Genomic DNA, 16,358 nt, shown 5'->3' with positions numbered 1-16,358 from the left:
GGTGGGTCATGAAAAAGAGTTATAAACAAAGCGAAAGCGTTACAGACAGGAACATAAAGGCGAGGCATGCAGTTTGTAATATTGAATAATCATCAATTTTGAATAATATTATATGGAAAATGTAAACATCATTGTGGAAGAGAATTGGCTGACTTTGAATCTTTCAAATTAATCAGACGCTTGTTATTTTTTTTCCGAGATGCATAGTACGTAACTTGCAAAAAATAAGACAGAATTAACTTCCTTAAAGGACAATATAATTACTTGACAAGCAAACCAAACTAAGTAGCTTTGATTTCAATTAAAACCATATCTAAATCGCTCGTAGAATAAAACTAGCGGGAGTGGTCCCGCCAAAACTTTCTCGTATAGTACCTAATGAACTTGCCATGCCAGAGAATGTCTTGCACGGCCTTGGTGAACAATAGTTAAAAAATATGAACTTATGGCGTGAATTTAGCATTTTAACTGAAACTGTTGTGTCATCATTGGCGATTAATTCTTGGCATACATCTATAGTATCTAAAAATCGAATTTGTATTTTAGATGCTTTTTACGAACGAATTTTTAAAAAAAATTTTTTTTAATTTAAAGCGAAATTTGGACGCCTAACTGTCCTTGTAATCACAAAATCCCATACTAAAATTGATACATTTAAGTCACTGCAGTTTTGAATTATAGCGTTTACATGTTTCTGAAAGTACAGAAGGACAGACAGTCAACCTGTACTTGGATTTGCCTCAAAATGTGTCAGGTGTCTATACCATAGATGTTAAATCTGTACCGAATTTTATCTATCAAGCTCTCTAAGTTTGTAATTATCGTGTTAACATATATTCGAAAAGCCGGACAGACAGACTTCTTTTGAGCGTTTTTTGTCCAAAATTTGCTAGAAACCTACAAATTTAGTGTACAGACCATATCCCTAATCTCATCCATCTAGCTCAAAGCGTTCTTAAGTTATCTTTGTCGTATACAGACAGACGGACGGACATTTTACAAAAATGTGTTTTTCGAAATCAGGGAGGTCTAAGATGTGAAGATTTATCAAAAGCTCAAATTCGAAGTTTTTGGCGATTACTATACTTTCTCTATAATATGCATACTAGAAAGTAAAAACGTATATAAATGAATGTGTAGTTCACATGCAACTTAATATTGTCATGTAAAAAATGATTAAGTTTTAGGGAATATTAAATTTCTATAAGTGACTTAAACAAATGCAAATTTATCATGCTTTATAAAAGATTCATTACCAGACGTAAGGCATAATATCCCGCCAGTTAAATGCTTTCACCTTACAGTCGTATTTAAAAGAAATCCTCATTTTTGACTGAAAAACATAATCGTTATTTTAAGATCTAATTAATGCTACAGCTCACTTAAAGAATTCCACCCGACCACAACATGGCAGTTTTAAATGATTCCACAAATATGCCAGAATTCCAACAGGTTGAACTCTGAACTTCCCACCGAGACATCCTAGAAAAAGGGATAATAGTTTAATCAAAGGCAAAAGAAGGGGCAAGCCTACCTACCAAACACCTGCCGTCGAGACAGACTCCCAAAGTGCAAGGGGTGCCGTCGACCACCTTGCCGAAGCCATACACCAGCTTTTCGGGGATGGCCTCACATCGCAGCTCACAGGGGTTAGGACCTGCAGAAAGAGAGATAAACATCAGGGGAAAACCACTTCTAGACGCCCACAGCACTAAAGATTCAATTAGCAAAATCATCACCAGAGGATTTGGCCATAAACACTGTAATGAATATTCTGCCGTTTCGTTTCTAACACATTCTTGGAGTAACCTTTTGTGGCCAGGGTATTTGGTGAAGGTGATGTTTAAGTGGCATGAAATGAGGTGACGAAAGATATCGGGAAGCTGTGATGTTGCGAACTATAAAGTTATCAACGGAATGCTGGTTTTTATTTCATTTTTCATTTAGAAATCTCTACTTGTGAATGGAATACAATAGTCGAATTCAAATCCCTCTCCTCTTTAAATTCTTAATGAGATTAAAGACTTAATTCCACGGAATCAATTTAAAAAAAGGTGAAACTTATTTCATTAACTGCATATTTAAAACATCTAGTGCTTAATATAGATTGTTTTAAATAAAAATAATTTTTTCAAAAATTTTGTTGCAATTAATTATTTAAATTTTATTTGTTTTTGATCATTTCTAAAATATAAATGATTATAATCATAAAAATTTATATAATTAGAATTTTTTCCACAATATCCAAGAACTTAAATTTCAAACTTATGTGAATAAAAAAGTATTTGTATTATCCAGTTTCTAATAAAATAATATTTTCATACAAAATGTAACAAATGTCTATTTTAAGTGCATCTATTATATAAGACATGTACACAATGTACAATAAATTAATAATAAAATCTTTTGTATATATTTTTCTCTTCGATTTTGTTGCTTTAAGTAAAATTTAAATCAAAGTTGTATTTTATTTGCAGGAATACTATTTTATAAAAATATGTTTTTAAAACATTGAGGATTTTTTAAGGAAAACTATACAATAATTAGAAACCAAAATGGAAGTATCACTGAATTTCAAATTACTTTAACATATGCCAAGAATAATTTAAGTTTTTATACTTTATTCAAGAATACAGTAATTTCTTCATGAAAAGGGTTATAAAATTCCTTTTCAGAAATAATTAATTCATATGTATTTGTTATTTACAGCCGGGTGCTAAAATAATGGTGAGGTTTTGGTGCTCTAACTAAAGACTGAAAATTTATTTTCCATAATTTAAAAAGAAGATAATTTATTTTTAATTCATTTCATATTAAAATGCTTTAATAGAATAATTAAATTGAATAATTTTTCTTCTGATAACTGCTAATTAATTATAATTTCTTAATATCTTTTGCATATTCACACAAATATTAAAATATTGACATAGAAAAATCAGATAAAAATGATACTTCTTTTAAAAACTAGTTAAAAATAAAACTCCTTACATTTGTTATATCTTTACACTTTCGGTAAATCAGTTTTAGGAAATTTAATTAAAAAATGCAGATATATAAATTACCAATTACCGTGTTGAAAATAGATTGTTAATAAAGTGAATTTTCATCTACGAATGTTAAAATTAATAAATTAACTTCAATTATTTTGCATGAAGTCAAATTTTGCATGGAGAGATAGCTGAAATGAAATAAATATACTTAAAAACTTGGTTTTAAAATAGTGCCATGCGGTACGCACTCAATCAGAAAATGGCAGTTAATTGGTCCTCATAATTGGTGCTCAGTGAATTGAAAATAAAATTTCGAATTGATCCAACTAAACGAATTGCAGACTATCACACATCAGATTCCTTAGAAAATAATACTATATTTTTGAAAAGATGGGAAATGAATATTTTTTCTTTATAATTTTCAGAAAATAAATCCCTTTTTAAAACGCGCTTTGAAGATGCTTTTTTTTATTGTATAACTGCAGATAATTATTATTGATTAAGTTGCAACTAAGTGTGAATAACCAAAGTGAAAGTCCAATTTCAGACTATTGTGTTAAAGAATGTAAAAATGTATTGAGAAAAAATTAAGCTTAATTTTTTTATAACGTAATAAGTTATTTTTAAAAAATGAAGCTCAAAGATTTTTCCTGTATGTTTACTTTTAAAAATAGCCATGATTTTAAAATTCGTTTTAGTAGCAACTCAGCTATTATAGGATGGCATATAATTTCTATTGATTAATCAATATAAAAGTTTTCAAAAGTTCTGCATACTAAACTGAACTGGTCAACACCAGACGATTGCAGAACAGCCATTTTAGAAGTACCAATTTATTTCTAAAAAAAATGGAGCTTTAATTTTTTTTTCTGCATGAGTGCTTCCAAAAACAGCCTTTAAAGTCCATAAAGAGCATTCTAAAACAACTTATTTCAAAATATACTTCGAAAGTTGTTCTCTCGTTTTGTAATTGTATATAATTACGATTGTTTAAATCGATAAAAATATATGTTTCGGTAAAAAGGATTGCATATTTAAAAAGTTTCTTTTGGGATATTGTTCAGTGCTCACTTCCTTATCGATAATATCATGAAATATTTGTTAACAAATATTTCAATTTGCCAACAAACAGTTCTCTTTACTTTCATGAATTAAAACTTTATAATACCAAGCAAATTCATAGATAGGAATTGGGATTTTCATATATTTGAAATAGCAGCAAAAAAGAAAAACAAACATATAAAAAGAGAAACTCTATTTGATGACTATATTGGAAATAGTAAATTTAAAGATATAGTGATAGTTCAACTAAATAATAGTTTAAAACTTCGTATTTGCAAAAATAGATTTAAAAAATACTGAATACAAGAAAGTATTTTTAAAAATTCGGCTTTACCTCCATTTGCAGGAATCCACGTTTTCACTAACTTGCCAGCTATCACTTGATCGTTGTATTGAGTGCACTGCGTTGCCCTCATGTCAGAAGAATTACCGGGACACTCCTACAAAAGAATTTTTGTAATCATTAACAAATCAGCTTAACAATCGAATCAAATTTGATATACTTTTGTATTTCTTTAATCTTAGCTTGTTATTTTCTTGTATACCAAGTATAGAGGAAGTATTGCAATCGTCAAAAAATTCAAACTACAGATTTTGACTCATTTCCACTTCAGCCTTCACTGAAATCGAAGAACTTATTTTTGGCAATATTGGTCTGTCTGTGAACACGATAAACTCAAAAATGCTATTACCCCTTCGTAGACGTATGAAATTTAATTCATAAACTCGTGAGAAGTTTTGTAGATTTTCGTCAGATTTTGAATGGAACCTATTCATAAGAAGTCAATCTATTTGACTGCAATTTCCAAAACGTAGAGAATCTGGTTGATAAAATTTGGTACACAGATTTAGTACATATATAAATTATTAAATTAAATATAAAATATATATTTAAAAAAATATAAATTAAAATATAGAAAATCATGTGTTGGTCTGTATACTTTTGCACACACGTAAATGCAATAATTCATAAATGGAATGACTTAAACCAATGGTATTCGATATGTTATCTTGTAACTAAAACAATAATTCCGTGTCAGATTTTGGTTTCATTCCAAAATCCTATAGTATTTACTTGTACTATAATTTCTCTAAAAATATTCGATTCATATCAAAGATCTATATTTCGTAATAATTGTTCGATAAAGCCATGCAGGGCATTTTCAACCTTGCCTAAAATGCATAATTTTAATCAGCAGGAGGAGAATAAGGTCTGAAATGGAGAATATGCAAGAAAGTTTCGAGAAGACCATTTTTTTCTTTTTTATATAGTTTGCGAACAATATAAAGTAGCTTTTTTAAAAATCTATATTATGCTAAAATAACGATTTAATTTATAAAAATATTCTTTACACAAAGACAAAAATTATTTTTTGAATACGTTAGATGTTTTTCTTTTTTAAAAATTATTTATTAATTACTTTATTGAAAATTCCCTATATGGGGTTGTCCAAGAATACACTGAATTATTAGTTTTAATAGTCAGTTGTTAAATTTAAGTTATATGATAAAATGCAAACGATGCAAATATTTATTACTAACCGTCTTTGACAACCATCTCTTTGGCTGAGATGAATGCTTTAAAAATTTTTTATTTAAATTTTATTAACTTCGACTAAATGTTTTTATCAGAATATTTTTAAGCTTGAAATTTTGATATACATATAGCACATACTATTTTAGAATCCTTACAATAAGCTGTTCACGTACTGCGCATTTCCTTAATTTTTTGTCATCGCCCTTGAAATTTGAATTTTAATTTCCAACGGCAGTGATCAAATTTCAATTAATAAATGAGTTGTTTAAATGAAGTTGATGATTTTTTTTGGTGAAAACAAACGTGTGTGTGTGTGTGTGTTTTTAATTTTACAGAAAATAAAATCGTCTAGCACTGAAAATCCGATGCGTATCACTAAATTTTTATTGTAGTTATGCAATATATCAAAAGATTGTTTAATAAAAATTTCTCTATTTATCATAAAATTCATTTTTAGCTCTATTTGCAAAACGATTTTAATGACATAAATAATTTTTTTATTTTGTATCGTTCAATAAACGTAATTCTGAATATTAAATTTTATACAATATTTTGGTCCAAAGTAATTATATTTAGTGAAATATTCTAGACATTCCAACATTTAAATCAAAGAAAAAATTTTTATATGACCATATCTGACCAAGTTTTGAAATTTTGAATATCCTTATTTCAGGACAATCAAAAATTTCATAATTTTAAATTACCGGCTTTGGAGAAACTCCAGGAGCTGATATCTTCTTTGAGATGGTCAATAGAGGGGACTAAAATCACACATTTTTATAAAAAAGTAATATTCAAATTTTAATAGCTCACTCAATTTTAGTCGAGTAATAGAATTGAACTTGTTTTTATTTATAATGCTAAGAATATTTTGCTTAATATGACTAATAATTTCGAGTATCTGTATAAAAATTAAAAATTCGTAATTCATAGTAATTCATCAAATTTGATTCTTTACTTCATATAAACTATTTTTTATTAGATTCATATGCCTAATTCTAACGATCTAGAAGCTATTGGAATAGATTACAGCGGGTATCTTTTATATATAAGCTGTATTTGCATAAAATAATACAGCATTATTAAATTTATTATACAGACATTTTATAAATTCACAACAAACTTTCTCTTGCTCTTATTTCATTTCATATAGGCATATGCGTAAAATTTCACTTTTCTAGGCTTAGTTTGAGTGAGAGTTAATCCTTTATTTTAAGTGTGTATTTCTCAAATTAAAAGATTAATTCTCACTTAATTGCTTGAACAAGTTCACAAATAATTTTTATACATGCTTAACGTATTCGTGCAGGTTTATTTTTATATTATATGAAATATACTATTGAAAAATATGCTTAAAATGCTTTTAAAAATTAAAAAAAAAATTATGCTGATTATTTTTTTTTAAATGATATCACTGAAAAGATATTTAGAATTTTAAGATAATGTAAAAATCATTTATGTGCTGCATATTTTCGGAAATTATCGCAGAAAAACGCAAAAATTTTGCTTAATTTTTAATTAAAATTTCTAAAGAAAATCACAACTAGGTGCATAGTTCCACCTTTCAAAGTATAAAATTTTCTAAGTATGGTAGCTTTAAATGAAATGGTTTAGCTTTCAAAGTACAAATAGATTTCGGAAGCAATTCTTTCTGCCATAAATATCAGCTGAAGTGATTTCCTAGAAACATCCTCGCATACTTCGTAGTAAAAATTTTGTTCAATCTCTCTCTTAATAACAATAATAATAAAAAAAAAGTGAACCAATATCAAATAAGAGAACGCCAAGAGTGTTTAGAATTTTATTTTCAGTGACCAGCAAATGAGCATTTTATGCTTCGTACTATATTGAAGAAAACCGAATGTGCATCCTAGGCACCTGTTTGTTGATCGATTATAATCAAAATTTGATATAAAATTGCTATTATGGTAATAAGATTATATTCAGGAATTTTTTCCGTAAAATCATTATATTTTTGAGTTATTACCTTTATGCAATAACTGACAGACAGACAGACAGACGGTCAACCCGCTAACGGATCTAGTTCGAAATTTGACACATATATGAAATTTAGATGTTAAAATTCAGTCCCAATTTTTTTTTTATTTAGCTCAATATCTTTTATAGTTAACAAGTTTAGTTATCCCCTAGAGATATATGAACAAACTTCTTTTAACTAGAATTCGCTCAAATTTGACAGGAAATCTATACATTTGGTGCAAAAGGTATATCCCAAATTTCAATTTGACTTCGATTGGTCGGGATTTTCTAACATAGATACCAAATATCATCTGTCAAAGTTAAAGAGTTTTAGAGTCACCGCTTTCACAAACGCATTGACAGATATAATTCCAAAAAAGTATTTTTCGGATTCAGAGAGATCTTTAACGATGAAATACGTCAAAATCTCGAGGACGAATTCTTTGATGATAATAATACTTAGATGCCAATTCTAAAAAGAACCCAAAAAGTTCTTAAATTAACATGAAAAAGTAATCTTCCCCCTAAGATCTCTAGACGAAACATATACCTTGAATGCAGTGGGTTGAGGATGGAGGGGGGGGATGTCTCGTTACTCTTAACTTTAAATTGAGTGATGGATGATTCTTGCAATAGGGACCCAAATTTCGTGTCCCATTAATCATACTCTTCATTCAAGAGATCACAAACTGAGACCTAGAAGAGAGGACACGGGATTTTGACTTTAAAAGCCCTACAAAGCCGCGCTACTTATGGCATTGTGCACATAAGTAGCTGCAGTTACTTATAGAATGAGATGCATAAGGGAAAAAGACTTGAAAACATGATTCTGCTCTTCTCGAGTTGCCTATTTTGTATGTTAGTACCTTCCAATTGGATTAAGATTGTTAAAAGCCACAAAAAGAAGGATATTTATATGAATGATTTATCATCCTGTTCAGTTTCCGTATTCGGGGATTGAAATCCAGACACTTTTTTTTCACTTTATATGGTCTGGTTTCATATAAAATCCAGGAATAGATGACAAGAATTATGATGAATAGCAGATTGAGTTTCGGATACAACAGTAAATCATTTTTTGGATTTTTACCTCTGATATGTCAGACAGACGCAGTTTTTTTTATGCATTTATTCCTTTTTTTGTCATTTTTTTGGGATAAATTGCTTTAAAGAATTCTATTTAAGAGGTCATTTGAACAAATTAAATAAAAATTGTAATTTGTTTTGAAAGAAGCTGATGAAAGCTTTTTATAATACATTTTTTACATTTAAGATATAATCTCTACTAATATTAATAATAAAGAAGACTGCGTGTATGCATGTATATTCACGCACTGCAAACCATACTGTTTCTCCAAGAGCTATCGGAAATTAATTAGAATTTTCAGTAACTAAATATTAAGCGAAATTTAACGTTTTCCCCCAATGACTGGCAGAAAATATTATAAAATAAGTTTGACGCCAGACTGAAAATTTAAATAAATAACTTTTTAAGTATATCCATTTAATTGCTGTACAATTTGTTTATTTTTAATTAATTTCTTAAACTGTTCTTCCTTTTAGTTTACAAAATGTTTCATTGTTGTAAAATAACTCAAAACATTTTCATTTTGAAACAAATATTTCTTCTTACTTACATTTTTTTCATTCTTTGTCACGATGTATGAAGATAGGCTTAGTTTTTTCTAATGAATACAGTTCTATTTAAAATATGCTTTTAATAATTTTTTGAAAATTTTTATGCTTAAAATGAAGGATTAATTTTCCTTGCAAGTGATGATGAAAAGATTTTTCAAGCACGGTCCTTTTTATATACTTCTGCCCTTTCTTGTGAAACAATTTGACGATATAAACATATATTATCACGCTTTTAATATTGAAAATCACTTTCGTATTAAATAAACTGAATCTTCTGGTAAAAGCAAAGAAAATTTCATTTATTCAATTGAGAAAATACATGAGATATCAATTCAGTACATACACACTTTTGATGTTACACAATTCCTTTTTGTATACTCATAGTTTTAACGAGCAATTTTATTTAAGAAGTAAGCTTTTATTAATTGAAATTTAATTATTTACGTTTCAAATGCAAATTCAAACTTTAGATAAGATGACAGAAAATTAGAAAGATACAAAGCACAATAAATAAAAAATGTTGCTAAGATTCTATGTCAGTGCGATATATGTGTATCAAATTTTAAGTACAAAAATATTTTGCTAAAGACCTCACAAAAAACAAGTCGCATAAAAAATTAATTAAAATTTTTTGCAATCATTAAACTGTCTCTAAAAATGGCTAGTTTATAATAATTTAATTTTACTAAATATCAAAACAATACAATTACAAGGATTTGTGAAACATTAAAAGACCAACGAGAGTCATGAGTACTCAGAATTTTATTTTCAGAGTTCCACATGTGAAAGCTGTGGGCTTCGTTGTTTAGTAAAAAACACCAACATTTAGTTTTTTTTTACTACTTGCCATTGGAGAAAAATAGTGACAATAATATTGTGAGTAATAATACGAAAGGGAGTGATAGTGTACGATCATTGATTTTTTTTCCTTGGTGATTAATCAATAAATACCAGAAAATCGAATACTTATTTTAGGCGATTTTTTTCGGACCGATTGTGACCAAAATTTGATAAATAAAGTTGAAAATTTGATAAATTTATAAGATATTCTTATCTTAGATTATCTTTTTAAAAATTTTTCTTATCTATATGTATTAGTTGGATTTCAAAATAATATCCGTTATCAAATTTGATTTCTTTTTCAATCCTATAAGGCTTTTGTTTCCATTACCTGCAGCCATCCAAGATGGTGAACGTTTAGCAAGTTTATACACGATTGGCTCGATTTTACTGAGCTTGGCTAGAAATTGAATATTATTCTTAAGTTTTGCCATAGCATTAAGTATAGAGAAGAGAAAACTTACCTTTAAATTACAAATTTTATGCTCCGAGAACTCTCCATGACAAAGTGGTATGGATACTCCTCTTGAATTGTACATGCTGCAACATTAAAACATGTCAAATTTTTCATGAATAAAATTAAACTAATTAATCAATAATTCAACTAATTAATCATGGATCTTTTTATTACATTTATAAATAGAAATTTCTTTTAGCTTTATTTAAATACGAATAAAAATTTATTTCAAAATATAAATTTTAGAATTTACTTCGTAATGCCAATCTTAAAATAGACGCAAGCTTTAAATATTTATCAAAGCAGACGATAACGCCTTCAGAGTAAGCAGACGATAACGCCTTCAGAGTAAGCAGACGATAACGCCTTCAGAGTAAGCAGACGATAACGCCTTCAGAGTAAGCAGACGATAACGCCTTCAGAGTAAGCAGACGATAACGCCTTCAGAGTAAGCAGACGATAACGCCTTCAGAGTAAGCAGACGATAACGCCTTCAGAGTAAGCAGACGATAACGCCTTCAGAGTAAGCAGACGATAACGCCTTCAGAGTAAGCAGACGATAACGCCTTCAGAGTAAGCAGACGATAATGCCTTCAGAGTAAGCAGACGATAATGCCTTCAGAGTAAGCAGACGATAATATCTTCTAGTAAGCAGATGATAATGTTTTTGAGTTCCGAAGATTTCCTATTAGTCAGATGTAAGAACTCTTCGAAACACAAATTTCGAGATCCCCTTTTTCCTTTCCAAAACTAAATACTTTTTTGTTAATTCTAATATAAGGCCAGTTATAAAGTTTTTATGTCACAAATTTTTAAATAAATTTAAAAAATATTTGACAACGATTCAATTATAAGAATTTTGTATCAGTATTTCGTCTATTAAAGAAATTTTAATTTCAAAATTTATTTTTTTAAAGTAGTAAAAAAAAACTTTTTATAATCTGGATATTTTGGATATTTTTAATGAATCTGGAAAACCGAAATATTCCAATATAAAATTTATCACGGATGATAACTTGTGAGTCAGCGAGAAAACTAGGAAAATTATTGGATGACACGGATTTGCAAGCAAATTTGAAAAATTGAAAGAAAAAAAAAAGGAATAACTTTGTGAAATTTAAACTTTATTTGATTTTAAGTTGAATATATTTAAGCACATGGTTCTTTTAAATAAAAAGAAAGTTTACGATCTCATTAGTCTGAAGTTACTTGTAAAAATTCCAAGCACCGAGGTCTTTGCGTAAATTAAATCTTGGAGCCTCTTTTTCTCTCAAAGCTTTCCAAAATTGAATATTTTTTATCGATTTATTTTTATCTTTAATGCTTAATTTTTAAGTAATAAACTTTGACGAGATGAAACGGGAAAATGCTCGTATGAAAATCATTTTCAAACAAAGTCATCAGTACATCGGCTATAAAAAAAAAAAAAAAAAAAAAAAACGCTTGTTTGAAATTTGAAAGTAATTTTCAACAAAATAGTAAAAGAAAATGATAAAATTTCCGCAAACGCAATCTAAGTAATATTTAATTATTCCAAAATCCAATGAAGCGTTGACCGTCTCTTGGTATGTATTTTCAGAAACATGCAATCGCGATGACTCAAAAATGCAATAACTTTGATACATCAGTTTTGTTACGTGATTTTGAGACCATAAGTGCAATTTTGCGTCACATTTTTGTTTTAATCGGTTATAAAAAACAGGCCTAAATTTCTTTTTTTAGGATACTATTAACAGTATGCCAGGGATGAACAGCCAAATAACTCGCCGAAGGAGACAAGATAGATTCAGTAAAAATGCTAAATTCGCACCAAAAAATATTTCGTAACTGTTGCACGCCAATTCCATGTAAGGCGTTATCTTGCGTAATTAGTTTATTAGAGAGTATGCAAAAATGTTTTAGGGGGACTCTCCCGTTGGTTTCTAAGAAAATGTCAAACATTCATCCAAATTGCAACCTGTAAAGTATTGCAAAAGCGAACATTGCCTTATTAGCTTTTGTAACAAAACTTATTAAGAAAACAGCTTGAAGATGAAACTCATAATTTCCGACTGAAATTTCTGAATCACGCGATATGATTAATCCATTAAGCCATAACATTTTATATTCATAACAGGATTTAAGAATCAGGGTCATTCCAATAATTTATATTCGTAATAAAAAGTTTCGGTTTAATTTTGTCTCCAGGGTCCAGACATATATGTCGCACTAACAACTGAGGGATCTAGCGCACATGCAGCCATAATAATGACTCAAAGCAAACCAGCACAACAATTTATTGCAGAAATTTTATTTAGCATTTTGCTGATTTTAGATTCGATTTGGCACGTCTTTTACCCTCAGTATCATTTATAATAATATTGGGGGATGGGAATAAATGCAGGGGGCAAACAATTGTCATTCAAGGAAAAATTCACTTGATATTCTGATGTAATTAATTAAATTGAGAAAATTTTTAAAGCCCCTTGGAAAAATGTTAAGAATGAAATATAAAAATCCTGCATCTGACATTTTGATGATTTTTTTTAGTGTTTTAAACGTTATTGTTCGATTATTATTTTTTTTCAATTAAAAACAAAAATTACCAAAAAATTTCTTTATTAATACTTAATTACTTTCTTAATTGAGCTCAAAGATTTTCATTGCTGATCTCTGAAGAAGAAATTTTATTTCTGGATTAATCTGGCAAGGAGCCAAATTAGGAATAGAACCTTTAGTTATTTGTTTCGATTTTTATACTAGGTAATTTGCTGTGCGATACCATAATCATAAAAATAATTTACCGTGCAAAATCCTTATTATTTTTTTCTCCTTTGTTTCCATGATTGTTTTTAAATTTTATTATTATTTTGATTTCTCTGATATTCAAAAAGACACGAACTGCGCAGCCTGGACTGATTCTGCAAGTAAAACACAAAAGGCATATAATGTGATACATAAAAATGTCTAATCCTTGCTATTTAACCTCAATCATCGAGAACATAAGATTTAACATGTAGCTTATTGTGCTGCAAAGTTAATTCATTTTTTATACCTCTTCAGACAGGTTCTTGTTCTTGATATTATTCCACGCCCACATGTTGCACTGCAGGGGGTCCACTCTGACCACTGGCTATAAAGTGGATCTGTACTGTTGCGCAAGTTTGGACTAGAGTTCTGATTACTTCTAAGCCTCGAATCTCTCTGAGGGTAGTAATTTAATCCCTGAAATAAAAGGAAGCAAATTAGATTAGATCAAGCCATTATAAAATCGTACAGCATAAATTTGCCAAATTCTTGTAATGGCTCATTTTTTTTTAATGATAAACACTTGACATAATTTACGAATCGAGGAAATTTATGTTTTAAATATATTATTTGTGTCACTGCTTTTGTTCTATGTAAATATCAGCGTTGAAAGAGAAATGTACATATATTCTTAAATGAATGCCAAACAAATGCCGACCTCGGCGATGAATTTGCGGACAAAAAAATTATTACCTGGAAAATCCAAGAATTTCGACTTTATCCTTATTAAGATATGAGATCTATAATTCTCGGATTCTAAAGTTAAACCTTTAATATAAAAAGAACAAAATTTCAAAAATTTTATTAAAAATATGCCTCGTATTACACCTATACCTATCATAGAAAAATTAGTCAAATCTTCGCATCTTGATAGTTAACAATATAAAAAAAAAACACAAGATCAAATATTAGTAGTAATAATGAAAGCAATTTAATGATTTTAATATAACTGTGATAATATATTTCGCCACTGAAATGTTACCGCAACTATACAAAATTATTTTCAAAATAATGCATTGAAATTAATTAAAAAGTAAAAACAATTATAAGGCAAAAAATTGCATTTTTAATGATACCAAATTTGCATAGTGAAAATATAACAGCATTCATATTAACACTTGGTATCATTGACATTTAACATTCAAAAATTTGATATAACTGAAAATATAATTTTTTGAATATTAAAAGGAAGGATGTAATTTTGTTTCATAGTATTCTTAAAACTTTTGATGAAAAACATTAATTACGATTATATTTTAAATGCTTAACAGCGCTAAATTTATAATTAATTTAAATTCTCATTAAAAATTTTTAAAAACAGTTCCTAAATACTACGCATTTTTAACTTCCAAAGCCTTTATATGTTATGGTAAATGTGATTTTTCCTAAACACCAGTTTATTATAATTACCGTAACATATAAATATGCCGAGTTTGTTAGCTCTATGTGAAGTAATCTGGCTTGTAGAGCGACAACACACACACATCTTTCTTGTTACAGATATTAAATAACCAAATTTTAAATGTAGCATATTGAAAAAATGTCACACTGAGCATTATGACCTTCGCACCCCAAAAATCATTTCAAAATGGTTTCAATATACGAAGAAAAAAAATGCTTGTTAATTCTTGTGCATAAAAATGTGAAGTATATTCAAAGACAGGTTAACTTGATATCACCAAGAAACCTATTAACAGCCGTATCATCTATAAATCATGCAGTGTGTTTTTCTACGCATTTCAAAGGTTGCTAACAGTCTCGGATCAAATTTTGTTCCTCAATTTTTGCCATGACGTCATGCACTTAAAAGTTAATAAAAAAGAAGTTAGATGGATCAAGTTTTTGATTCATTTTGTATTTTAACAAAAAAAAAGAGGGTTGTCGATTGCCATTGTGCACTTTCTTCTATAGTGAAAACCTCCCTCCTCCGGTAAATTGAGCAGTCCTTTGTTCTTTCGTTCCCAAGTGCGAACTTATGCTTCGAAAGTCCTATTCTTATACCGAAATAAATTTTTTTTATCCTGAATTCATTCCAAGCTTTTAAAAAACTGGAGGTCTAGATATTCAAGCCAGTTCAATAACCCTTTTAACGGCGATACTCAAACTTTTTATCTAGTTTTCTCTTAATAGAATAGGAGTAATTGGAGAACTTTTCTGAAGGGAACTTGGTAACGATTTACCTTTTGTATTCTTTTGAAAAAGAATTATTGGCGTCTTGCAAGCAGTCGAGTTTTAGAAGTATCTCTTACCTAGAGGCATTAAATAGAATAGTTGGAGAAAGTCATTTAAATACTTTACAAGCATTGTTTAAGTATTAGTACTGTTCGATTATTATTGTTATTCACGCACTGGTTGGTTAGATTATTTATTCGTGATGCTGGTTGGATTATTTATTAGTTATTTGTGAGATTAACTACTTTTATTTATTGAGTATTCGCGAGATTAATTTGACTATGTGTTGATTATTCATGAGATTAATTATTTATTGGTTTTTCATGAGATTGATTTGACTAGTGGTATCATACAATTATAGACAGCTAAATTTTAAAAAGCATCTGCTACTGGTTTTCTATAGATAATTAGAAAAAGTTATTTAAATATTTTACATGCATTCTGTGAGCATTGTTGAGGCTCAAGAAGTTGGTTATTATTGTTATTCGCGAGTTAGCTGGATTGTTTATTCGTGATGCTGGTTGGATTATTTATTAGTTATTCCTGAGATTGATTATATTATTTATTCGATATTCATGAGATTAATTTTATTATTTATTCTATATTCATGACATTAATTTTATTATTTATTCGACATTGATGACATTAATTTTATTATTTATTCGATATTGATGACATTAATTTTATTATTTAATCGATATTCATGAGATTAATTTTATTATTTATTCTATATTCATGACATTAATTTCATTATTTATTCGATATTCATGACATTAATTTCATTATTTATTCGATATTCATGACATTAATTTCATTATTTATTCGATATTCATGACATTAATTTGATTACTTCTTTGTTCTTAATGAGATTAATTTGATTTTTTATTCGTTATTA

The 16,358-nt window shown here is 28.5% G+C and overlaps 1 protein-coding gene across 3 annotated transcripts in view; it reads right to left on the bottom strand.

Moving 5' to 3' along the window:
* The window catches only part of LOC129957483 (ADAMTS-like protein 5), a 314,328-nt gene that overhangs the window by 25,074 nt on the left and 272,896 nt on the right, over positions 1 to 16,358 (bottom strand). For all 3 annotated transcript variants that reach the window (XM_056069826.1, XM_056069810.1, XM_056069818.1), the window contains 4 exons: positions 13,539 to 13,708; positions 10,512 to 10,587; positions 4,387 to 4,492; positions 1,539 to 1,657 (listed from right to left, as the gene is read on the bottom strand). In XM_056069826.1, the coding sequence (XP_055925801.1) occupies positions 1,539 to 1,657; positions 4,387 to 4,492; positions 10,512 to 10,587; positions 13,539 to 13,708 (471 nt within the window). The remainder of the gene's footprint in view (positions 1 to 1,538; positions 1,658 to 4,386; positions 4,493 to 10,511; positions 10,588 to 13,538; positions 13,709 to 16,358) is intronic.

Source organism: Argiope bruennichi, chromosome 2, assembly GCF_947563725.1.
Source record: "Argiope bruennichi chromosome 2, qqArgBrue1.1, whole genome shotgun sequence".
Lineage (NCBI taxonomy): Eukaryota > Metazoa > Arthropoda > Arachnida > Araneae > Araneidae > Argiope > Argiope bruennichi.
This window is presented reverse-complemented; position numbering and strand designations above follow the sequence as displayed.